The sequence below is a fragment of the Tetrao urogallus genome (genome assembly GCF_951394365.1).
Source record: "Tetrao urogallus genome assembly, chromosome: 1".
Lineage (NCBI taxonomy): Eukaryota > Metazoa > Chordata > Aves > Galliformes > Phasianidae > Tetrao > Tetrao urogallus.
Genome location: NC_136813.1, coordinates 13,530,466 through 13,556,377, shown reverse-complemented (window position 1 = coordinate 13,556,377; position 25,912 = coordinate 13,530,466). Strand labels below are relative to the sequence as shown.

The following is a 25,912-nucleotide window of genomic DNA, read 5'->3' as shown; positions in this document are numbered from 1 at the left end:
TCAACAAGTTATCTATCTGCAAAGCATTTAAAGTACGGCAAAAACCTTAAATATTTTGTTAGGTACCTCAGTTTCTTGTAGTTTTATGGCTTACAATGTAATCAGTGGCTCAGTAAGTTCACAATGTTATATATCTGTGTAAACAGATCACACTAAACATGAGAAGAGTAAGGACAGAAGCAAGGATACAGATCAAAACTGACTGGTTTCACAATTTCTGTTTCAGCAACATGGATGGCTCAACCTGTTATGTATCACATCTGCTCTCCATCAAGCTTAGTATTTTTTAAGTCAAACAATGCTAGGGCTTTCAGGTGGGTTTCTATTTGTTTTTTAAAATCATCCTGTGAACACCAGCTAAACTAACATTATGTTGTTTAAATGCAGCCAGTATTTCTTGGAAACGTAAATTCTCATATCATATAGAAATGCAGATAAAGTTTCCACACCAGAATAATGTAATGAATGAAAGCAGTCTTTTCACAATTTAGTTGTTCTTGCCAAACAATCCCACACATACCAGTGCAGGTGAACCTGATCAATATAAAAGCAAAACTGCAAAAAGTTTGCTCCCAATATTTTAAGGCATTAAGCTGTATGAGAACACAGAGATTTTCCAACAGCAAAGAGTAAAAGGATGCACCAACAGAAATGTGTACCATACTTGCTAGACCAGTAGTAGTCTGAAATATTTTGATCATGTACTCCCAAAATACATACATTTTTAACCTATAAGGATATAGTATGCACTTTCTAAAATACAAAAATAGAACATTAAAAAGCAGAAGATGTATTAAATACTGTCATTAAAAAATGTATCCATGGTACAAAAAGCATTTTCTTTGTGGAGCTCCTAGGAAGCAGTTTGACCACCTCGCTCTTACATATTACATAATCATTGACTAGGCTGATGAGAGCTGTACTTTAAATCAAAGATAAAAGCAGACATTTATTAAGAGAATCTTAGTATCAGACTTATCTTTAATGGGGACCATTTTTGTTACATTCCAACAAAAGTTTTGAGACTAAGTGGTGTAGAGAGAAGACAAAGCAAAGCTGGCAGCTGAGTACCATTTTGCTACAAAGCCAAGCCCAAATCCAGAAGACAAAACAAAAAATCACAGCCAACAACAAAGCCAGGCCTGACTTAAAACACGAAAAGTACAACAAAGACAAGGTTTGCCTTCCATTGTGTCTCTGCTGTAAAAAAGGAATCCTTTAGTTTGCCATGGTTTTAGTACCACCAACTCTCACCAGCTTTTAACTCATTTGCCTGCTGGGAAATACAGATGTTCTATTGAGGAAGCAGAGAGCTGACAATCTGTGCAGCTATTAAGCTCTTCTAGTCATTAATACTTCTTCCTTGATCAAATGAGTATGTATTTAAAATGTATTCAAGCTAACAAGAAGTGGGACAGGTGGATGAGTAAGCACTGCTGTTAGGGATTTTGAGTACGGGGTCCCAAGGCCCCATTTGTCCATGTGGATAAATAGAAAAATAGCAGAGTGGCACCACTGTGATCAGCTCCACCTTATCTTGATCCAACACTCCCTGGACATGTAGCAGTCCTACCCCACAGCAGTCATCAGAAAGACTCAAATTCTGCATCAGCACAGCTCACTCAAAACAAAAAAAAAAAAAAACAAAAAACAAAAAACACACACAAAAAAAAAAAAGAAAAAAGAAAGGAAAAAATAGAAAAAACCACTCTGGTAAAGTGGCAGGAGATATTATGGCCCACTTACCAAGCCGACGTGTTATGTGAGAATGCTATTTACAACATCACATGCTGGAACTTGTTCCCAAGCTAGCTAAACCTACATGCTTAATTGACTCAATAGACAATGCTGTATTGTCAAGACTAATCTTTTCCTACAGGCTACGGTTTCTAAACCACAAATGCTTTTATCCCTTTCTATTTTTCTTAGCACTTCCCCAACCAGAAAACTTCAAAATACACACATTCAGTAAGTATTTGGGTAAGTACTATATTGACTACTACTAAAATTCACATACCATGCTAACTGAGTCATCAGAAAATCCAAGCACATTGAAGAACAAGAGAGCCAACAGGTTCTTTAGGTTTGTATTTCAGAAATCCAAGACAGAAGGGACTAAGCTAGCAAGAAAGCCTGAAACCAGATGACTGCCACCAATATACACCACACGAGGCACGGAGCAGCAGTGCTTGCTGACCCACTTTTTAAGTATTTGTTCCGAAGTTACTTTCAAAGAGTCAGGTTTGGGAAAGAAGGAAATCTTCTGGTTGAAGATAAATTGTCTGATAAATTGTTCATTAAGAACTAATTTAAACAAAGATTTTCTCAGATGCTCCAGACTACCTTTTTTATTCATATTGATGACAAATGCTTTGAGGGAAAAGCACATTCAGAGAAAAAAATGCCTCACTCTAAAGACAGCCTTCAAAATGACAGATTCCAGTAATTGCAAGTTGTCTTGAATCCATAAGTGATACTGTTGAGGACGTTGTGCATCTAATGCACCACTGATAAAAACTTATATCTGATGGTCTGCCATCTCCCATACTCAATTAACTCAAGTTGAAAATAATCTTTTAAAACAATGGAGGGTTAAGTTAACAACCACCATGTCTTCATTCTACTGCGTTCCCTTCTGTCTCATTCTCCACACCAAAGAGTTGTCCTGTTTATATTGTAGTAAAAAACACCTTTGCAAATAAAGCATGCTACTCCCTTTAACAATGTGCTTAAGAGCATCTGGTTCCATTTGTTCCACTTTTCAATGATCTGCACAAAAGAAAAAAAAAAAACTATTATTCAACCTAACTGCAACAATTAAGAGAAAAAGCTGTAGATAGAAAATTATTTAAAGCACAGAAATTAAGACTCCAAAAAGCCAAGTCTTGTTGGAAAGATATTCTTTCAGTTGCTACAGGCTCTAATGATATTTTGACAAGACTGCAATTATGCTTCTGTTACAAGAACAGATCTCATTCTCCACTTCTTGCCAGGATAACACTGCTTTTAATTAATGCTTTTGTAGTGAAGTATGCCCTCCAGCAGTAATGAGTTTTATATAATTTCAGTATGCACCATGTATTCCTCCACATCATTTATTGAAAAACTCTCATCATTTGGTCTCCTAGATATTGCAGAAGCCTTACTTCCCAGAATTCTTCAAAACATTGTTAAACAGCGCTGTGCCTACCAACACACTGTTAAAACATGTCTTCACATCAACATTTTCCTCTGTTTCCCTCAAGAAAGGAACATTCTGTGCCTATTAGACTGGCACTACCACAAGAGAACCAAATTTGCTTTTAAACATTGGTCTCAGTTTCACTTGGGGAATCGGCACACACTGCTGAGGCCGCACCTCGAGTACTGTGTTCAGTTTTGGGCCCCTCACTACAAGAAAGACATTGAGGCTCTGAAATGTGTCCAGAGAAAGGCAATGAAATTGGTGAGGGGTCTGGAGCACAAGTCTTATGAGGAGCAGCTGAGGGAGCTGGGATTGTTCAGTCTGGAGAAGAGGAGGCTCAGGAGAGACCTCACTGCTCTCTATAACTACCTGAAGGGAGGCTGTGGTGAAGAGGGGTTTGGCCTCTTCTCCCAGGCCACGAGCAGGACACGGGGTAATGGCCACAAGTTGTACCAGAGGAGGTTTAGGTTGGACATGAGGAAAAACTTTTTGTCTCAGAGGGTGGTCAGGCACTGGAATGGCTGCCCAGGGAGGTGGTGGAGTCGCCGTCCCTGGCAGTGTTCAAGAGGCGCCTGGAGGTCCTTTCTAACCTTGTGATTCTATGATTCAAATGATTGATAAATGCTCTCAGTGTAATGTCTTTTAAACAGAGTTACAACCCCTGCCAAAGTGCCATAAGGTGCTGATTTTCAATTATGCTTACTGATCACCAAATGTGGATTTTATATAAATACATATACATATATACACACATACATACACACATGCACAACTGCAGCTTTTATTCTTAACATCCACTGCATAACCAACCTCTCCAATTTGAATGGTCTCACTAAAGGAAGTTTCAAACCAGTTTCAGCAAACAAACAGGCAATTACTGAAGCCGCAGAAATCTAGACACGTATTTATCCAAAGTGTGAAACAAGTAAAGTACTGTGTAGGAAATGTTATGAAATCCCTGTCAAGAAAGCTAGGCCTCAAATTTAATCCACTGCCCCTACCATAAACAGCTGTAAAGTAACCGAGTCGTTTCTAGGCATTATTACTTAATTAAACATGACTGTCTAATTAACTCTGCAAGAAGGTGGAAGTTCCAAACCGATTCTTATATGCTAATCAAAATTGACTTTAGAATACGCTTGGGTGGCTTGCAGTGACTTTGAGGAGTACAGTCGGTGCACAAGCTGCTGTCTTTACAGGCTGCAAGGAGCCATTTTTGTCTGCCACATGTGTTCTCTGACATTAAACAAGGTAAGAAATTAAAATTTTAAATCTCACACTGGAGTATTCATGCTATTTAAAATTAAAGGGGTATCTATATTTCAGTGGATTCAATTCTTCAGAGTATTCAGGCATTTAAACTCAGTATAAATTTACACCATTCTCAAAGAGGAGTTGACATTAAATACTATTTCCATTTCCTCTCCTCTACTTTTGTATTTTTCTAATAAACTGAATCCAATATCCTGCATGATCTCTCAAAAGAGAAATTAATGTCAGAATCCTGGCCGCATTTCATACAGAAACAATCCTCAGTTTCTTCTGCTTGATTCTTGCATTGCTTCACTGAAAGCAAACATTTAAGTAGGAAATGATTTGGTAAGAGCATTGCCAGAGAAATTCATAAATGACATTATTTGGCCTATATCAAGAAGTCCAAATTAGATGACAGCCATCTCTCCTGCTCCCAAACTCTCTTCCTTTTGCTGGAAGGTGCACCTGTCTGAAGAGAACCACTTGAATTCTAAGGTCAGGTGGGACAGTCTAAAATCTGACATGCCTGTAAAAATAACAGCATGTTGAACTCCAAGTTGCCTTAATTTGCAATTGCAAAAACAATCAATGCGAGAGTTCTAAGGCTTGCAACATCACAGAAAATGAAGTTATTTTGTCTATTTGAACAGCTTAACAGTTCTAAGAGTACTCACACATACAAACAATGGAATTGGGTATATGTTGATTTTTTTTTCAGAATCAAACCTCTCACAGGTTTTGAAACCTTAACTGCCAGTTTATTCTACACCTCTGAACCATTTGCCCAGCAATCACCTGACGGACTTAGTAAAAGAAGTCAAAGAGTAGCTAGACATGAAGACATTAAGTAAGGTAAGGTTACCTTACCTTAAGGTAACCTACCCTACCTTAAGGTAAGGCTTTCCTTACCGCTTGGACTACCACTATCAACAGAAAAACATTGGTTACCTCTGAACAGCATGCTGCAAGTATCAATTAAATAAGTTATCCTATGACCCCTTTTCTTGGAGAAGCCTGACTAGGTTACTCACTTCCAATATATTTCTTGGTATAAAGTAAAATGTAGTAACAGAATGCAAACAGATTCTTCTGACAGAAGCAGACTGACCAAGTACTGTTAAGATATGAGAATTCTGGTAACATCTTAGTAATTTTAATACTAAATCACTCACTAAAGAAGGTTTCATTAAAAGCAATCTGTAAATTAGTTTCAGTTAACTGTAAAATCAAGTAGTATCCGTCTTGACACAGTGCATTGTTTGAAAAGGAAATTAGTTATTAATTTTTTCTGTCTCTTACTAGGTGAAGCTTTTGATTTATGTATCTGAAAGGGAATAAAATATTCACAGCAGAGTTGAATACATCTTGTAATGAACACATAGACTGGAACTATTTGCCCTATCATCACGTAGTAGAAAAGTTAATTAAAGCACTCAAGGTTGACTTTGGTTTTACACAGCACAGCATTTAAACCAAGCAGGTCAACTGGAAGAACAAGTCATATCAAAAAAGGGCTGTGTTCGGAACGGAAGAGCTTGAATTCTTATTCTGGTCTTTGATATTAACTGTAACTACAACTGTTCACCCAAGGAAATGCACTGAACATCATACAATTTGTAAAACATTCTGTTTGTAAAATAGTAAGATACATGCTTGATTTCTTTGTTATTAATCAATTCCTCCAAGAATAAACCACAACCAACTCCCACACTAGCAGACCTACGCCTGCATATTCCTTGTTTTCTTTTTTCCCCACATCAACTCCCCTTGGTCAGCTGCTCAGTAGTTTTCCATCATTCTACCTAATAGGCCTATAGGAACAACAACAACTTGTATTTTCAGGAAGAAAAAAAAAAATGCAGCCTAAAAGCAGACCATCCCTCTTCTCAGGCTTCTAAATCAACTCTAACTCGACTATAGGAATAAAGCAGTAGTGTGCAGCTATGCCGCAGAGAAGAGTAACACACCGTATTGCACGGGCATAAGATTATCATTTTGAACTGTCATTTCTGCTTACAACTAAGTTAAATCATTGCCCATTTTATTGCTTTTGTGGAACAGTTTTGTTTCATACACAAGGGAGAAATGAAGAAATTCCAGTCCTGCCTTATTTCTCAGTTCCCTGTAAGCCCTTCCCACATCACCTGCTCTATGAATTTGTACCTTGCTCTACAGCCCAATTTAGCTGGTAGCTTTGCTTCGACAACCCGCAAGCTTCTGCTGTAGGTACAGTTACTAACAGAATGTGACTGCTCTTTCCTTATTAAAGCTCCATCTGGTTACTAATTGTTTTACTGACATATACTTCTATATCCGAAATTCTTCATATTCTCATCCCTCATCACAAGTTGTCTAACATTTCTTCTTACCAAGATTTAAAATCCCACTAAAGGGCTGAACAGATCAAAACCCGGTTCAACATTTCAACTCAAATTTATCTTCCTCCCAGTGCTTTTTATGAAAACACAGCATTTCAGGTCCTCCAATTTAGCCCAACTTCAGTTCCGATAAAATGCTGAAGAAAGTAAGGATTCTAGGCCAAGGCAACAAAATTTAGTTTCAGAGTTGCCTCGTTAGCAAATTAGCCATGTTAGCATAACACATTACACAGGCTAATAGCTCAATTCAATTCCCAAGGTTATTGCTTAGAATAAATATTAATAAATAAAAACACACACCTTGTTGACTTCAATTAAATTTAGTTCACACACCAAATTTGTAACCACAGCAAAGCCAAGTTTATGCATATAACTAGAACTATTTCAAAACAGCCTCAGACCTTGACATATCAGCTACAGAATGCATACTGCACACAGCTAAGTTTGTTTTTAAACTGCCAGTCTTAGAGTGTATATTTGTAGGACTGGATGAACTGAAGCTTAGTTCAGTTTCTGTGCAACAGGAAGGTGGTAACTGCACAGATGCGTACAATAAAACTTCTTCAGTTTCAGTGTACAAGCCAGACTAACACCAGTGCTTTTTTCCACGCAGCTGGTTAAGGACTGTTTTTACCCTTTATTTTACTTACTTAAACTACTTTTCACACCAATTCATCTGTACTATTTCCATTGTGATCCATGGATATATCACATATTCCCAGCAGATAAATGACATCTTCTGTTAGATGCTGAAATAGAACATCTCGTGCCACGTTTCAGATTTATCCATTCAATTAAATCTGTCATTCTATATGGAGCATGGGAACGTATATCCAACAACTGGAGGATCATTATAGAATTTGGATTCAAGAAGATATATATGTAATATGTATAAATGAGCCTGTTTCTTACTCTCGGAATGACTGTATGCAAAAATCACAGTGAGTTTGTTGACAATTAGCAACAGCAGAATACTGCTTAGAAATTGACTCAAGAATTAGACAGTGAGGTTTCAATAAAGTTTGCTTTTGAAATATCAATATAGCCTCTCCTGTACATGTAATTTTATCATTCAACTCAGCCATTGTACAGATGTTAAAAATATCGTTTCTCCAAATCACAGCACATGAGAGCTATGCAGGGCTCCTACGAAATCTCACATATCTATTGCAGACAATACAAATGCATCAAAACCTATTTGAAGCCACTCAGATGGAGCAATATAATACTATTCTAGTTCTCCATAAGAAATGGTAATAATAGGATGACTTGCAGATAGCAGTATTGGCAGTAATTCTATATAAGGAAAAAAAAACCAAAACAGACCTCAAAAACCTAAAAAACAAACCAACCCCTAAACAGCAAACCAACAAAGCAACTCCAATCTACTCACTATATCCCAAAGAGTAAAACGAAACTGTATTACTGGCTCCAAAACTGCATTTAGTCTTCTAGGAAATTATTACTATCAGTGCAAATGGGAAGGAGGAGACAACAACAAAAATCTATTGTACTCATTTACTACAATCCTGTTAAAGTCACTAATGCTGTACAATTATTTTAAAAGTTCCACGAACAACAAAAAAATGGTTTACAATGTCACTGGATATTAGATTAACAATTCTAAAATGCATTAGCAATACATTACAGTGTAGGGGCTTGTTTTGACTCAAGTAAAACTGGATTTCTGTATCAGATGGAATAACTCCACATGCATTTCTCCAACAGCCACGCTGTTTCAAGGGCTTAGGTTACTCTCACTCACAGCCTATCTCGACCTCGTCCTCCCTCCAAGCAGTCATGCCATGAATTGGTTTAGAGAACTTAGGAGGTGAAAAAAATTCCTTACCAAAAACAAGGTAATGTATGGTCCACATGACGTAACTACACAAGTAACCATCTCAGCTCAACAGCTATGACACTCTAGAGATGCTTTTGCAAAGTCTTTGCTGTTTTCCCATGAGTTTTATTCCTACCCTGTGCACTGTGACCCCCTCCCCCCCGCCTCCACTGACTTACAGGAAAAAATGAAGAGTAATTGTAGCAACAAGAAGCACAGATCAGGACCCAAGTACCTTGGCAAATGTAACTGCTGTGTGTGTGTTTAACTGCAGACACCTTGCACTATACAAACCCTGCTGGAACCCCCATACTGAATTCAGCTGTGAGGTTACACTTGAAGACTTTTTTTAACACATTAAAAACTAAGGGCACACTTTCTCAGTGGATTTACGTTTTTCTCTATTCTGTCTAGTCCAGAAACTCATAATTACAGTACACCAACAGTACAAATACGGAGGATGATTTCATAAACAAGTAGCAATTTCTTCTACAATTCCCTGTTATTATGACTTAAAACACACAGCACTGATCATTTAAGAACCATTTCACATGCTAGGTGAAATGTGATTACCAAGCTGCATATCCAGGAACCTGCCAGAGCTTCAAGTAAATTAAAACAAACTGCCTTAGTATGGTTACAATAGCAGGCATAAACCCAGAGAACTGATATACATCAATCAAGCATTCCAGGAAAGCATATGCAAGACTCTGGAGTACAGAAATCATTTGAACAACTTATTCTGTGCAAGATGCAAAGTGGGATGCCACCACACAATGCTATATGTTTGTACATCAAACAGTGATAAAGTTTCTTAATTTACTGCACTTAAAATACAAATGACCCGAAAAATCCTATCCAGATGTATGCTACTTCATGCACTTGGTTAGAAGAGAAGCTACATCTCATTTTAAAAGTCATTAGGTGTGAGTTGCTCATCAGGACCCGCACTAAAGGCTTCACTCTGTTGGAGAGAACCATTTTCTGAATGAGCACATTAATGGAAGAACAACGGAAAGCTCCCAAGCAAAATTAATCAACTTTCACAGCTGGGAGAAGAAAGCTTCCATCTCACCTGTACTTGAATTTCTCAAGATATATATTTTGCCCATCTTCCAAATACCTTGGTATCATTTACTTCAATGACAGTCAACATAATATACAGTCAATTAGAAACTTATACATTGTTAGTAGCAGCTAAATGGTTGATATTCCATTCTAGAAATGAATCTTTCATGGATTTTTTTTTTTAAATGATATAAACAATGCATCATTTTATCACATCACCATACTTCACTTTTGTTGGAGCAGCTCCCACACAAGGTCAAAGCAAGTACAGAAGATCTTTGCTTTAAAAGGTGAACACACCAACATTAAGTCTTCGCATCCCAGAGTTCATGCAGAAGACTCAAAATTCTGGAGACATAATCATAGCAGGCATTATGTTTCCCGAATTGGTGACTAGGAGATCTGATCTGATTAGTAACAGTAAGTTAAAAAAAAAAAAAAAAGAAAAAGAAAATCCACTTCCACAGGAGCCTATATACTAGTATATTTGCTGAAAAGATTTAGAAAAGATAATTTGCAGAATACAAGATCAATCCTGACAAGTACAGACAAGCATCAACTGTTCACTGTCACTGCCAAAATAAGAACTGAGCACTACTGATTGAAGCTGATAGGAGCCAAGTTTAAAACTGAAAAAGGCATTTCTTCATGCACTGGATAGATGACCAGTGAGATTTCTTGCCAAAGTGTAGAGTAGATGCTAAAAGCTCACATGGTGTCAAGAGAAGACAGCACAAGTCTTGGAGAATAGAGCTAGACAGAAATCGTGCCTGGATCATGATACTCCTGAAATGATAGTTGTAAACTGGAAAAGCACGCAGTGACGGTATCACGTATACTTACCCTGCTCTTTGTCCTTCCTAGAAATTTGCTCATGACAACTTGCCAGGAACAAGAAACTGTGCTGGACATGCACTTGGTCTGAATCAGCACGGGTATGTTTATAGATATACTTTTGTACAGGAGCAAAACTGGCAGGGCTCAGTTTTAAAACCTGAACATCCTATTGAGAACAGCAGATAAAAATTAGAATAGCTACTTGTAAATGCCTATATACTGCCAGCATTCCTATTTCCAAGCCAACCATGCACCTTCCAATGTATTTACTTTACATAATCACTATATTTGCACCTTAGACACATTACATAAAAATGCATATATGAAACAAAGCAACGTCGCCATCTGATTATGAGGTCAGCACTCCTATGTCTGTCACAAGCCAAAGACTGGCTCAGTAGAAACTGAGTAACAGTTTTTGTTGTTTTTTTTTAATATTCAACTTTTCTTTTTGGACCCATCAGTTTGACGAAGCGCATGCTTCCGAGAATTCACATCTTATTTAATTTTCTGTAGCTAGCAAAACAGACAAAGATTGTAGATGGAAGTCGAGAACTGAACCACATCATCTTCTTTTGCACAAAATGCATCTCAATTTGACTAAATCAAGCATACACACATGGATCCAAACACGGTAGGTGGGACTGTGCTATTTTAATCAACAATGGGTAAGTAACTGAATGCCTGAACTGAATATTATCCTCAGTGCTCATACCCTCCGATCACAACTGCAGTAGGGGCAATACAGACCAAGTATAAGTACCTATAGAGGTAGGCGGATGCTACCGACTTCAGCTACTTCTCAAGAAGTCTGCGATGGAGAGAATGAACCCCTCACGATACAGTCAGACTTGCTACTCCATGTGGACCGTCACAAGTCCATGGAGCCAGGGGAGATCCACCCGAGTGCGCTGAAGGAGCTGGCAGAGGTGACTATCAAGCTTTCCACCACCTATCAGCACTGCTGCTCAACCAGAGAGGTCCCAGAGGATTGGAGGCTTGCCAACATAACTTCTATCTACAAGGGTTGTGAGGAGGACCTGGGAAACTACAGGCATGTCAGCCTTACCTCAATGGTAGTGAAGGCTATGAAACAGATCTTATTGATTGAGATCACACAGCCCATGTGGAACAGTCGGAGGATCAGTCGGAGCACATTCAGAGAAGGGTAAGGAAGCGGGTCAGGGGTCTGGAGCACAAGTCTTATGAGGAATGGCTGAGAAAACTGGACTATTTAGTCTGGAAAAGAGGAGGCTCAAGGGAGACCTTATCACTGTACAACTATCTGAAGGGAGGTTGTAGTGAGGTGGGGGTCGGCCTCTTCTCCCATTTAACTAGCAAAAGGACAAGATGGAATGGTCTCAAGTTATGCCAGGGAAGGTTCATGTTGGATATTAGGAAAAAATTCTCCAAAAGAGGGGTCAGGCACTGAAATGGGCTGCCCAGGGAGGTGGTTGAGTGTCTGTCCTGGAGATACTCAAGAAACGCATAGATCTGGTATTAAGGAACATGGTTTAGAGGGCAGCATTGGATGGTTGCACTAGATGGTCTTAGGGTCTCTTCCAACCTTAATGATTCTGTGATTCTACATTAATTAAAAGCATCACATATAAGCAAATGTAATTCTGTAGATAGCTCATAAACAATTTTACAAAGTTACAGAAAAATTATGTGCAGATCTTGTCAAAGCAACAAGCATCAGAACCAAAATCTCACACATTTCAAATCAATCTCATACAAACTTGTTCTGTGTACACAAAAACATGCTCAGTGGCTTCTTTTGGAGATGAAGCAGTTTTTCAATTAAGTTTATTCACGTAAAGTCTACCCATTACAAAAGCCAGCATTTTCACTGTACTGACGTCCCTCACCATTTTAATAAGTTAGCTGTGACCTTGGTTTAGAAAGCACTTAAAATCCCCCTCCTTCAGTTTCACGGAGGGGCAGAAGTTGGCACTAAGTCTACACTCCTACTGCAGTAGGACTGCAGAGAATCAGTTAAAGCTCACAGGCGACCTCTACGTCGTTCACCATCACAGCATAAACAGATTTCAAACTGCAGCCTTGAGCAAAAGGCACACTAACTGCTGCACCAGAAGAAATGAACAAACTTCTGCCCACTCCTATTCCAATGCAACTTTAAGGAGATGGACAATGGAGGCCACAACTTTTAAACGGAAGAATATTTTTTTCCTGGAGACTTTTCCACACACAACTGTCCAGATTCCTCAGCAAATATCCATAACACAAAGCTGATCGTGTTAGGAGCCACCAATTCATTTAATAAATAATTATATTAAAAAAGCAGAAATATGAGTTGCAGAATATTTCTGATGAATATAATTAAGTTTTCCTTTGACCCTGCTAATAGATAGGCTAAAATGTTAATTCTTAACCAACTGTTTAAGGTCCATTTCACATTTTGTCTTCCTTATGACCTAACCAGTGACTAAATTATCAGGATATTGTAAAACATACAACAGATCTTTTTTCCAGCTATTAGTCATTACAGTAAAAACCACAATAAAAAAGCCCACAAGCATACAGACTGTAAGAGTTCTCTTAATCCTACAGATCCGAAAGTTCCTGTCTCTATGAACTAATAATTATTTGGTTCCAATATCTTAGTTCTCCTTCAGGACAGCTTCAAAGTATGATTCCCTTAAGAACGGAAAACCTGAAAGACCAGTTATGAAAGTGAACACTTCCTTCACTCCGAATCTTTAACTCACTGGATTGAAGAGTTAAGAAATTAAGTACATGTGTACTTAGGGACAGAAGCAGGAAAATGAAGCATAGGTCTACACTGATGACATGTAATTATGTCAACAGCAGTCTAAGAAACAGCTCTTAGAAATCTATCGGGATGCAAACTAGAATGCAGGCAATTTTAGCTTAGTCAGGCTCTTGCATACAAAGCATTGTAACCATGGAACGCACTGTTCACTGATCTCACTAAGACTGCAAGCCTTTAAAACCTTTTACTGTTAAACAAATGTAATTCATCCTGACCTAAAGACAAGCACAGAAGGGACGCTTAAAATGCAACAGTTTCTTTTTTCTTCATAGGCATATGTATTTTTTTCCTTATGTATCTATGAATGGCCTATAAAGTCGGATATAGAAGATCATATCTAAGCTGCCAGACTGAGAAGATTCACATCTGATATGGAACCATTGTTGCATTTTGAAACTCCAGCCAGAGACCAAAAAGCCGAGCACTGTCTCAAAAGGCAAACAATCTGCACTGTACCACACAGTCTACTTCCATTTTGTTTCAACAGTAAGACTTCCTCCACAAAATATTTTTACCAGTCTTCATTCCAAGAAAAGTTTTGTTGGCCACGATTCTTCAGTTTCACATTTTCTGTCTAATAACCTTTAATACTTCAGATTACACTTTTGTAAATACACCTCATTCCATATCCTTAATTCAGGGCAAAGCTGTTTACTCTGATAAAGTTTTCCAAATAACAGAACATTTAAAACACACCATTAATTGTGTATATACTGGACATTTACATCTACATCAACTATGCTATACATTCAGTAAGAGTGGAAGGAAGTTCCTTTGTGCTCTGAAGAGATCAGATGTTAGAATGAGCATAATTACAGAATGTGCCAACCAAACTTTTAAAAAATGAACGTCAGAATAGAAAAGATTTTTTGAGAAGCTGTGAGGAAAACATATTTAGTATGAAAACTCACCTATTGAGTTGCTCTTTTGTCCCCCTTTACTCAAAGAATTCCATTCTGCAGATACAACCTGTGCTCGTTTGCTTTCATATAATGTGTTAGTATGTTATAAATGTCTAATTTTACAACATGTCCAGAAATATGAAAAGTTTACTTAACAATTCAGTTACAAGTAATTAGAAAGGAAAAGGCATCCTTGAAGCAGTAACTATTTAAATAAACTCTTCTTACAGACAGAGTACCAAGAAAGCTCTCCATAAATCAGAACTGCTTAGAGATAAACTAGCAATAGTAAATGACCTTTATTTGACTTCCCTATAAAACAGTTCAGAAGGAAAAAAAAAAAGTCTGGATTCACAACCTCAGTGTAATAATCAATAACTAAACTTAGTGCTAACACTGCACTGAGCTAGCAAACAGCATGCCACAGTCTCAACAAAAGCAATCTGGTCTTTCACTATGACACAGCAAAGTCTCATTAGTAAAATTAAAGCAAAGTCCAAGACTGTTTTCAAGACAGCTTTGTTTCCTTAGCAACATCCATGACAGACAGGCAGTATACTGGTAAGATCTTACTCTACAAGGAAGCTTCATGTTACCTAGCTTTACTTCCCTGAAACACAGCCTGCAGTAACAGCGAACAGATTAAATCCCAGCTGAGTGAATCCCAGAGAAGAGACTCCAAGAAGCACTTCAGGAGGCCATGAAACAGTGACACAGTCTTGTTATGCTGGAACAAGCTTTGGGGCAGAGGGAGCCATCAGTCCGTGCTGGCCGCAGCCACCCTGTGCTTCTGTGTTCCTCACCACATCTGTGGGGCACTTGCCAGAGGACTGCTGCACACAGACAACTTTCTAAATTTCCTGCATGCAACCAAATGAAATTTTCTCAAAGAATTGCCAAAGAAGCCAGGCCATTTAAAAGTATGGGGGCTTACATAATTACACACAGCCTGATTGGAAAAAAAAAAACACAAAGCAAAACAAACACACACAAACAAGAAGAACCAAAACCAAAGAGGGGAGAACAATATATATATATATTTTACAAATTGCTTATACAAAATAGCAAAAGACAGTGAGTTCCACCATTAACAAATTTTACTGCATATGTATGCTTGTATTGTACAAACAGCAAATGTAATTACATTGGAATTCACAAAAACACTAGGAAAGAAAGTTAATAGAAGAACTGAGTAAGCTATCAGTTTCAAGAGGTTAAACAAAATCTAATTACATCATCTGAATTTGCTCCCATCTGTGAAGATAAACACATGCAGTGGTCTGGCCACATACAAGAACAGGAGAATCATCCCCATTTTGGTTGACGTCTCTCCATGGTTATTTACCTCAATTTTGTTTTTTTCCTTTGGTTGGATAAGGGAGGATCTATGCATCCATTCCAAATCAAGAGCCGAACTCAATCTGCTTGCAGTTAATATTGACTTGTTTTAATAGTTAATGTTGCATTTCAACACCAAGTAACAAATCTTCATCTCCTGGGCATCATCCGATTACTGCTGGCATCCAATACGTGGAAGCGTTTCCTCAGGAGCAAACTAGGATCAAATATTCTGCTTTCCCACTACATGTGACCCATTGAGGTCCTGCAGTCAGGCACTCCAGCGTACCCAGTGCTAACAAGTTACTTAGTCTGAGAGTCTGCTGCAGGAATGGATAAACTCGAGTGAAAATTTTGCTTGCTCTGTGTTAGCTTTTAAAAATACGCAGTTGATGTGCCACAAGCTCAGGGCTTTGCCTTTGGAATTTTACACCTACTGATTTTTCTCACTTGCAGAAAAGGAGAAATAAGGGAGCAAGAGACAAACGTTGTAAAAGTAGGCATGATTTTTTCCACATGCCACTCAGGAGTTCAACTGCATTTACCCATTAGGAATAGCTCTGATAAAAAGTGGGGGGGGGGCAGGCGTCTGTCTGGGTTTCACAGGAGATTTCAAACGAACAACATTCTATTATCTTACTGCTTTCCAGTGAATGGAAATGTTCATGATGAGACTAATAGGTTGCAGATTACCCTATGCCATAAAGGAGATGACTACAAAAAAAAAAAAAAAAACAAACAAATGACTGCAGTTCGTCATCTTCAACATTCACAATAAGAAAGGGTATGAAAGGATAAGAGAGTCTGGAAGATGCTCATCTTGATTGGTATTGGATTCTTGTTTGTATTTAGAAGAGGTCAATTGCTGAGCATTCCACAGTGGTACAATTGCTCCCACAGAGCTTGATGCTATTACTTCTTTTAAGAAAACAGAACTTGACAAAAATCTTTAAAACTGGAATAGAAGAAGCATGCTTTTTAAATATGGAATTCTAATTAAACCAGTAGTAGAAGCCTTTAAATACTAATCAGAGAGTCTCTAAGATTTGTCATTAAAAGAGAATGGTTAATAAAGATCTAGAATCATGATTACAGCTGTCAATGTATTACAGTTTTCAGACCACATTAAGATAAAACATCTCAAATCAGATGTAGGAGATAGGTGAGCATGACTACAAAGCAGTATTATGTATTTGAAGAATACAAAAAAAAAAAAAAATTACATTGGTGTTCTCGGTAGCAAAATAAGAGGCAATTCTGCCCAGTTCCATAACAGAAGTTGAAAGGCTTAGTTTTTATGCTTGATATTTGAAACAACCACTTTTTTCCATCTTAATGAAAACCGTGTTAATACAATCTTGCTCTGCCAGGTACGGTGCTGCCTTCGCTCTCCAGTGCGTGCACTCAGATCCTATCTAGATCTGGAAGAATTACATTCACCGTTTCCTGCAGCTGGCCCACGCTTCCCTCCAGCATTAGCAGCTCTCAGCACAAGTGTGATCCAGTGCCTTTTAGAAGCCATGGAAAAGTTTCAACAGGCACTGAATCAGACACTTACGCACAAAAGATTATTAACAGAGATACTACTGAGAGGCAAAACCTGAGGGAGGAAGAAGAGTACAGAACAGCAGACAATTAAAAAAATTCCTCAGAAACTTTGTTATCTTACAACTAACTGCCACAGATTCTGTATTTCTCTCCAGTTCTGTTTTCTTCTGAGGATGATTGATATTGATACACTTATAAATAAAAGAAAAATATATTAGTGAAAACCACAGAGTACGTTTTCTGTTTACATAAAATCACAACAGTTTATTAAAACTGTTTTTGGAACAGTCTTATGAAATTATCTTGTATGGAAGGGTACTGAATGCAAAGATACTATCAGTACATCTGCAATTTTTCTTAAGCAAAACAAAGCCAAGCACAAGAAAAGCACTGTGGGCCATGCCTTTCACTGATGCCCACCCACTAAGCTGCCTGCGCGTTCTCTGAACTGGCTGAACTGGAGGTGCACTTTCATCCTCCTCCCAGTCGCAGTATTAACACTAATCAGGAAGGTTTGCCCTTCTTCTTTCTCCCTTTTAAAGATACAGAAATCTCCAGTACGTGTTCAGAATAGTTAGTATCGTGGTTCTCTCAAAGAACAGATTTAAGAACTCAAGTAAGAGGCAGAAGGAAAAATATGCACTTAGTACTGATGTTCCAAGACCAAAAATCTAAAAATTGTCAAAAAAAGCCAACAGACCACATTCTGCACTACTTTAAAAGCCTTTTAGCTCATATCTCTCTTCTTTAGCTATGTTCGAAAATGACAGTGACTATTTTCCACAAATCTCTTGGATTCATTTTTTTTTGTCAGTCAATGACCTGAATGTTTTCGTAATCCACCAATACCAAAATAAAATTACTTTGACATTCAGCGAACAGAAAAAGCCTTCAACTTCTTTTTAAGCTAAAAAGTACAAAAATTAGTCAAACTCATCAAAAGCAGTGGTTGCGGCTTTGGTTTCCAACAGTACAGCTCTTTTACTGTCTAACTAATTTGAACCACAGAGCCATAAACACAAGAGCTCCCAGTAACTGATGATTCCAAACACGCACACATCGGTGCTCGGTAAAATGCACAAGTGTTGCAGCAACAGTTCCAGTAGAGATTTTCTGCCCTGGATGAAGATTAGTCTGGTGAGCTGAGGAAGAGCAGGAAGAAAGGCGCAGATGGTACAGCTGTCGCGGTTGGCTCCAGATAGGAACAAAAATAGAGATGTGAAAGAAATGTAACAGCACTGCTGGTTACTTCTCATGTAGGACAAAACACTCGCGTATACTTGGGGTCCCACGAGTTAAAGAAAGAAAACAAGTTATCAACAAACCTCCCTGCTATCTCAAAACCATTTTGCTTGGCTCCACCCAGCCATGCCTCTGTATGAAGCAGGTGAGAAATGTGTAACAACCATCTATTTCCAAAGCTTCTGCCAGATGGGTAAACACCTCCATCACACCCACAGATACTAATGAAAACCACCTTGGCCTCCCTCAGGAAGTCATTCAACACTTCACAGAAAAAAAATAGGAAGTTGTTGATAAACTGCTTGCAAGAACTACTTCCTGTAGGAAAAGTAATTACAAGACTTGTTTGCTGGACAATCAGTTAACTTTCCTTCACACCACGAAATGCAAAGCGTTGCACAACCTTTGTAAGAACCGAAAACATCACACTAAGTTAAAACTATACAACAGTAATTCTGAACCTGAACATACCCAGATTTCTTCTTTCTGGAAGTTGCTGTCTGCGTCTCCCCCAGAACGTTATCTTTTGCCTAGAGTGACCCGCTATCTTCCTCTGTAGTTCACTGAAATGTCAACCAGCAGCTGGCGAGCAGGAAGTGGTTAAAAAGCAATGCAGTTGACATCGCCACAGAAACCAAGCAAGCCTCCTTTATGGCATGCTTAAGAATGGGCTGAAGTGTACTGCACTGCAATGCTGAGATGACTCAGATGTGACCGCTCACAAACCAGGCGAGTCTCAACTGATCAGTTCTGTGTAAGTAGCAGTTTCAGTTTTAAAAAAAAATAAGGATAGTTTTACCAAAATCTGCATTTCCACCAGCGGAAAATTATACTCAAGAGTCGCTGTCATAACAATGAGATGAGCACTGAGGAGTGGAATTCCAGCAAATCTTACGTTGAGCATTCAGACATAACGGGGTTTATTTGTCTGGATGACAGACTGACTTCCCAGATCCTATACTACGACTCTCACCCTACTTTAACATGTACTAATGTGTGTGTTGTGTATCCTACCTACACACACATACACAGTTATTTGGACAAACAGCTATTTTCTTCCCCATTCCTACTATTATTTCACCAGACCAGGCTGCCCAGAGCCACATCCAGCCTGGCCCTGAAAGCCTCTAGGGATGGGGCATCCACTTTGACCCACTGATTAGTGGAAGTGACTAAAATCTTTGCAGTACAATACTCAGTTTTACATTACTCTATTTGCAATAAAGCATATTACGATAACTATAACCATAAGGCCTACTGACATCTGGAAAAAATCTATTACCATTACCTATTCTGCAAAGATCTTTCTAGAGCTTGATTACCAGACTGTTCACACAGTGGCTACAGAACAAATGGAAACAAAGAGCAACGCAGCTGAATGCTTGGAAGAGGCTGAAAAATCAGCATGTGGTAGAAGGAATCACATCACATTTATTCAGCTTCAGGATTTTCAGTCCTCGTGCTTTGAGCAGAAGCTTAAGGCACAACCAGACGAGACATGATTGTAACAGGTTTGCACATTTGAGACAGAACTTGTCACTCAACACTTGAGAAAAAACTCCTGAAACATAAACTTTCTACTTAAAATTTCTTTGAACTTCTTAAAAATCGAATACTAGCAAAACATTTGCTTTGTAATTTTTCTTTTATACAAATCTTAATGGACTCCAATGAATTTAGGGGATCTCACCTGCAGACAGCACCGAACGACCTTTTAGGGACAACAACCCTCTTCAAGCACGAACAGAACATAACAGTCTTCAGAACTGTCCTCATTAGACTCTCCCATACCACAGCATCACCCAAGGAAAGCCAAAAGAAAACAGCCCATTAAGCTGTTTAAAATCTCCAAGGTCAGCATGTGACCCAGCAGGGAGAGGTTCAGAAAGTACAGCCTTTATTTTCACTCCTAACAACCTGGTTTGTTTCCACTCCTTTCCCCTTCAAGACACATCCTTCACAGCTAGCAGCTCTTTCAATCATTTACTTTGGATGTCTGATTGAGAACAAACGATCTTGCTCATGCAGATGAGTTTGCCAGACTTGTGTGTACTTTCCAGTCTCAGGCTCTTTATTGTTCTTGTTGAAACCTGATCCTTTGAAATGGATACCAGAACACCAAGAGAGGACAGAAAAAGCTTGCAAAAAAAAGGAAAAGATTTTTTGGTGGCAATAATGAAACTGCAGAAAAGCTTTCCAAGATCAAAACTATCACTGATTTCACTTCAATAGCCACAATTAAAAAAAAAAAAAAAAAAAACCAACAACAAAATCAACTTTTACGTAAAGACACTTTGCACCTCTCAAACTGCTCCACTTTTTAAAAAAATGTTATCAGAAACAATTGTGACAGCAAACTTAAAAACAACTGCTTTCCGTGACTGGTAAGCTGCTCTTAAAGAGTTTTCACCAGCACAGTCAAAACAACTAAACTTGCTTTTCACTGAAGAACTCAGCCTGTGCTTTCCTCAAGGCCCAACCAGCTACCAATCTCGAATGGCACAAACTTGCATTGTTCCCAAAATTCTACTTGTGCCCACTGAAGAATGCATTCTGGAACACACTGATTTGTTAAAGTCTAGCAAAGAAGGCATCACATCATTGACATCTTTATGCAATTCTCATTTTTGCTTTTCTAACACAAAATTATTGTTTTCAAAAATTGGCTTTAAGGCTCAAACAATTTGACAACTGCTGCAACTCAGTTTGGGTTCTGATAAGTGATGTTAATTTCTCCTTATGAAAACACCACTGTAGGAATAAGAAAGAGTTTTAAGAAATTCTACAGTGTCCATTTTTACTGAAGGCAACAGATTAGTTTTAAAAGCAACATTTGATTGAAGTATCTGAGTTTGTATCAGTGATAGCTTTAGCAAGAAAGGTAGGAATACAGATATTTTATTTGGCAGAAGCAAGTTTTACGTAAATAACACACTGTGCTGCCTCTCCCCTCTCCCAGCCCTGGAAACGACACACAATGGATTATTTAGAGCCTTCCAGTTCAATAAAATATTCAAAATACAGTCAAAGTATCTGAAGGCCAATCACATGTCCTGGTGGGCACGCTTTCAGAATGAAGGACAAGCTTCTGTTGTTCTAGGGATGGAAAGAAAACCCAACGCTCCCCAATGGTCTGGCTGCCACGCGGCTGGCATATGCCACCTCTCCTCTGTTCTACGGAAGGTGGTAGTGATTTCACTGCACAAAAAAGCCACAGCCAGAAGAAGAAGAAACAGCGTTAGAAGTTCTGCAATTCCCATTTCACTGCAAGGAAGGCAGATGGGTTCAGAGTTACAGACCCAAATACTGTTATCAAACACATACGTTCATGTCCTCATGAGTACAGAGCAGGCAAAAATGTTTTGACTCTGCGTTTACACAATTGTACTTAGTGATAAAATAAGAAGTCCTGACATATTCCCGCCACAACAGAGTCTAAAGTTACTTTATTAGTTTTACATCTGTAACATAAAAATAAGGTATAATGTATTTTGACCCAAATGAGAACGCTGGCAAGATCCAGCAAGTGGAAGAGTCACGTCGTTCAAAAATCTCTACATGCATTTCACTCGTTTTCAGTGCACAATGTAACAGACAACATTCTTCAACCAAGATTAAGATGGGATAAATACTCATTGAGCATCACACAATTTCCAGAAAGAGTAGAACTGATATGGGAGAATTCCTAAGTGGTAGGATCTTTTCTCCTACTAAAAATCAGGAGGTTGTTTTTAAAACTTGTATTTCAAAGAAAAATTCAAATACTTAAATAACAACGACCAAAAAAGTATACTTACTTAAGGAAGTATCTCTGTCCAGATGGTGTCTTGGCCATCTCCCAGCCCGGTGGCAGAGGTACATCATCAGGGATCTCAAACGAAGACTGGCGGAGATGCTGAGAAGACGGCGCTCCAGGTCCAGTCACTACTCCAGAGGGTGTGAGCGTGCCAGGGGACACGGCCCCCAGCTGCAGGGATGCTGGAGAGGAATGAGCACGGACGTGCTGAGGGGTCAGGGCTCCTGCTGTCCCTGCATCAGTGCTGGCCTGTAGGGAGTGAAAGGATTCCCATTCAGATTTCTGTACTTCAGCAGAAATGCATCTGTCCTGTTGCATTTCTGTCCAAAGGCACTGCCCTTTCAAGGAATCTTTCAGATGAAATTCCCGAGTTGGTCTTTCTAAAGTTACGCGTATTTTGCAGTTGGTTAATTTGCATCAGACAAGTCCCCGTACAAGCCAAGAAATATCAACTATAAGTATTCAGTAACTGCTTTAAGTTCTGTGTTGAAAACTGAAGTTCTTGCCCCTTGGTGCAGGCTTCGGGCAGCCTACAGCCAGCACACTGAGCACGGCACGCTGCGTGGCTCATTGCTGGACTGCACCCACCCATCACCATCACTTTCTGCTGACGGAGGTAATTTTCCATCCCCTTATTGAAATGGGGGTGTGGGGTGCAAGGACACCCACACATAAACCTTCTGCATGGGTTTAAGGAACGGGCAAAGAGAAAAGTAAGAGAGATGTGTCCACTGATGGCAATGAGCTCCAAGAGACAGAGAACTCCTGAACTCAACCACCAGAGCTACAAAAGGCTGAGCACAGAATTTCCTAACCTGCACACCAACTGCTCTTTAAGGGCACTCACAAAGAGCCTGCCAGTGCTTTATCTAAAGAAAGCTTCCGCAAACTGTTTGACCAGTCAATCAGAAGTGACTCAGAGACCATTCACAGAACTGCCAGACTGAAGCACGAGAGCTTCTTTGGCAGTAGGAAATATATGTCCAAAGCCAAAAAGACAAAGCAGACCTGAAAGCTGGGTTTAAATCCTTTTTTGTGTATTTATCAGTTAATTAAATCTCATAGATATCCCAGAACAACACGGCCACCTGCATTAAGATGCACACAGCAGTCCAGCCACACCTCTCCATGCCGGTATTGCACCATACGAGGCCCCACTTACACTCTCCTATGGGGACATTTTGACACATCTGTATGTGAACACAACATTGTTTACATTGGAGCAAGCAAGCTTACTTTTACATTTAAGCATTTACATACACTTTACATTTAAGTGTAAGAGATGCAACTGCATGGAATTTGAGGAGCTTTAATTCTTGAGAAAAAGAGAAGTAGGAAGTCCTTTCCTGATTAACAATATTTTATGTCACACATGAACAAACAGGGAGAACTGGAACTATCAAAAGATGGCCAACAATGGAGTAATGGTTCTCTGCCTTCAGCTGGACCTCAAGGTTGCACTGTTGGAACCCCCGAGTGGGATGAGAACTCAAGGAAGGAGCACACACAGAGAATGCGGAGCCAAAAGTAAAAGCGCAACACCTGCATGAAAATTAAATGTTTTCTGAACACGATACTTATTTAACTGCAGGTAGATACTGTGTTTACTAAGACACAGCAACAAGTAGCAGCTGAGCATGTGCAGCCCACACTTCTGCATAGCCGAACTGCGATACAACTCACACCAACGAGAGCAATCTGAAGGAACCCTGTTCACTGTTGGATTCAGAGTGCAATTAGGAAGTCTGCAGCTCAGAAGCGAGGAAAAAAACCACAGGAGCAGCTCAGCCCCACCCCTGCTATTCCCTCTCCGGTCTCACGGTGCGAAGGCCGGGCTGCTTTTCGAGTAGGTGGGAAATGAATTAACCCGTGCCGCGGCACGAAGCGCCGGGAGCGGAGCCGCGATCGCAGCAATAGCGAAGGCCTTCGAGAAGCGGGCGCCGCGACACGGAGCGAGTTTCGCTCCGGCTGCACAGACAGCGCCAAGGGGCCGACAACAAAACCGACTTTGCAGCTCAGAAAGAAGGTCGTTACTTCGCAGTTACGGCTGAGCGGCACCGGGGAACGGCGGCGGAGCGCCGCTGCCCTCATCGCGGGGCACGCGGCAGCCCCGCGGCCGGAGCCGACACAGCGCGGCGACGAAATGGTGGAAGAGCCACATCCATATTGCTTGGGGAAAAAAAAAAAAAAAAAGTTTGGCACGGCCTCACGACACCCCCCACCGGCGGGCCGTCCCGCAGCGCGGATCGGAGCCCTCCATCGCGGCGCTCCCCGCACCGCTCCGAGGCCTCCCCGCGCTTTTCCCCCCGGCCGGGCCGCGGGGCGGATGCGGAGCCCGAGGACCGCCCGGAGCCCGGGCCGGGACGGTGGCCCCTCGGAGGGGCGGGGGGAGCGGGGAGAGGAGGAGGAGGAGGCGGAGGAAGGCAGCGCGCAGCCGGCCCGCGCCCCCCGCCCGCACTGAGGGCGGATTCCCGCCCCGGCCCCTTCCCTGCCCCGATTCCCTGCCTCCCTGCCCCCCCAAACACTCACACACACACTCACACTCACTCACTCACGGGAGGAGCCCGGCGGCGGCGCGGAGGGAAGGAGGGAGGGAAGAGGGAGGAGGGAGATCCGAGATCGCGGCGCAGCGCCGGGCCGGCCGCCCCCCCTTACCTGGCGGGAGTGAGCCTTAGGCTCGGGCGGCTTGAAGAAGGAGTCGGGCAGCTTGCGGAGCCGCATGGGCAGCGTGTGCGGCACGTTGGCGCCCTTGGGGTTCATCACGGCGTTGAAGAGCGCCTCCAGGTCGGTCTCGGAATCGCCCCGCACATGGACGATCTGGTGCCCCGCCGGAGGGGGGCCCGCGCCCGGCGGCTGCGCGGCGCCTCCCGGAGCTCCCGACACCGCGCCCGGGGGCTGCGGGGCCGCCTGCTGCGGGGCCGGGGGCTGCGCCGCCTGCGGCGGCTGCTGCGGCTGGGGCTGCCCGGGATCCATGGCTGCGACGGGACCCCCCGGCGCTTCCTCGCGAGGCTCGGCGGCTCAGAGCGTGCGGGGCCGGCCCCGCATGCCCCGCGCCACGGCTCGTCCCGCCGTCTCCGGCTCTTCCTACCCCTCGGCGGGGACGGGCGAAACGGCTCCGACCGCGCGGCGCTGCCCCGAGCCCGGCCCAGCCCGGCCGGCGCCTCCGTCCCGGCGGCGGAAACTAACTCGCGCAACACTCCAAACAAAAGTTCGCAGTTACGCCCGCCCGAATCGCTCTCGGCGGCCGACTCCGCCCCTCCTGAGCCCGCCCGCACCGTATCCGACCGAGACGGCCCTGCGCCGCGCGGCCCTCCTGCTCGCGCCCGCCCGCACCGCCTCCCGCCCACCGGGCGCCGCGGAGCACGGGGAGCCGTCCGGCCCCCCTCCCCTCGCGGCTCGCGGTCTCCTCACGGCCGGGCTCGTCCCGCCGGCACAGCGCCGCTCTCCGCGCGCCCGCCCGCCCCGTCTTCCTTCTGCCGCCCGCCCGCCCTTCCCGGCCGTGGAGGCGCGCCGCCAACCACAACTTTTATTTCTCCCTAACTTCTCTCCCAACTTCCAAGCTCCCGCCGAGGGGGTGGGGAAGAGCTGCGACGTTCCCCTCCCCCGCCGCCCCGGAAGGGGACAGCCCCCCTCTGTGGGAGATGGGGGGGGGGAGGAGAACGGGGGAGCGCGACGCCGCCCGCGGGAGCGAGGCGGCGAGGCGCCGGGCCTCGGCCTCACCTGGCGGC

The 25,912-nt window shown here is 41.6% G+C and overlaps 1 protein-coding gene across 4 annotated transcripts in view; it reads right to left on the bottom strand.

Moving 5' to 3' along the window:
* The window catches only part of YAP1 (Yes1 associated transcriptional regulator), a gene marked incomplete at both ends in the record, with an annotated part of 79,080 nt that extends 53,923 nt beyond the window's left edge, over positions 1–25,157 (bottom strand). For all 4 annotated transcript variants that reach the window (XM_079542056.1, XM_079542057.1, XM_079542058.1 and 1 more), the window contains 2 exons: positions 22,186–22,433; positions 24,840–25,157. In XM_079542056.1, coding sequence (XP_079398182.1) covers positions 22,186–22,433; positions 24,840–25,157 — 566 coding nt within the window. The remainder of the gene's footprint in view (positions 1–22,185; positions 22,434–24,839) is intronic.
* Positions 25,158–25,912: the final 755 nt, after the last annotated feature.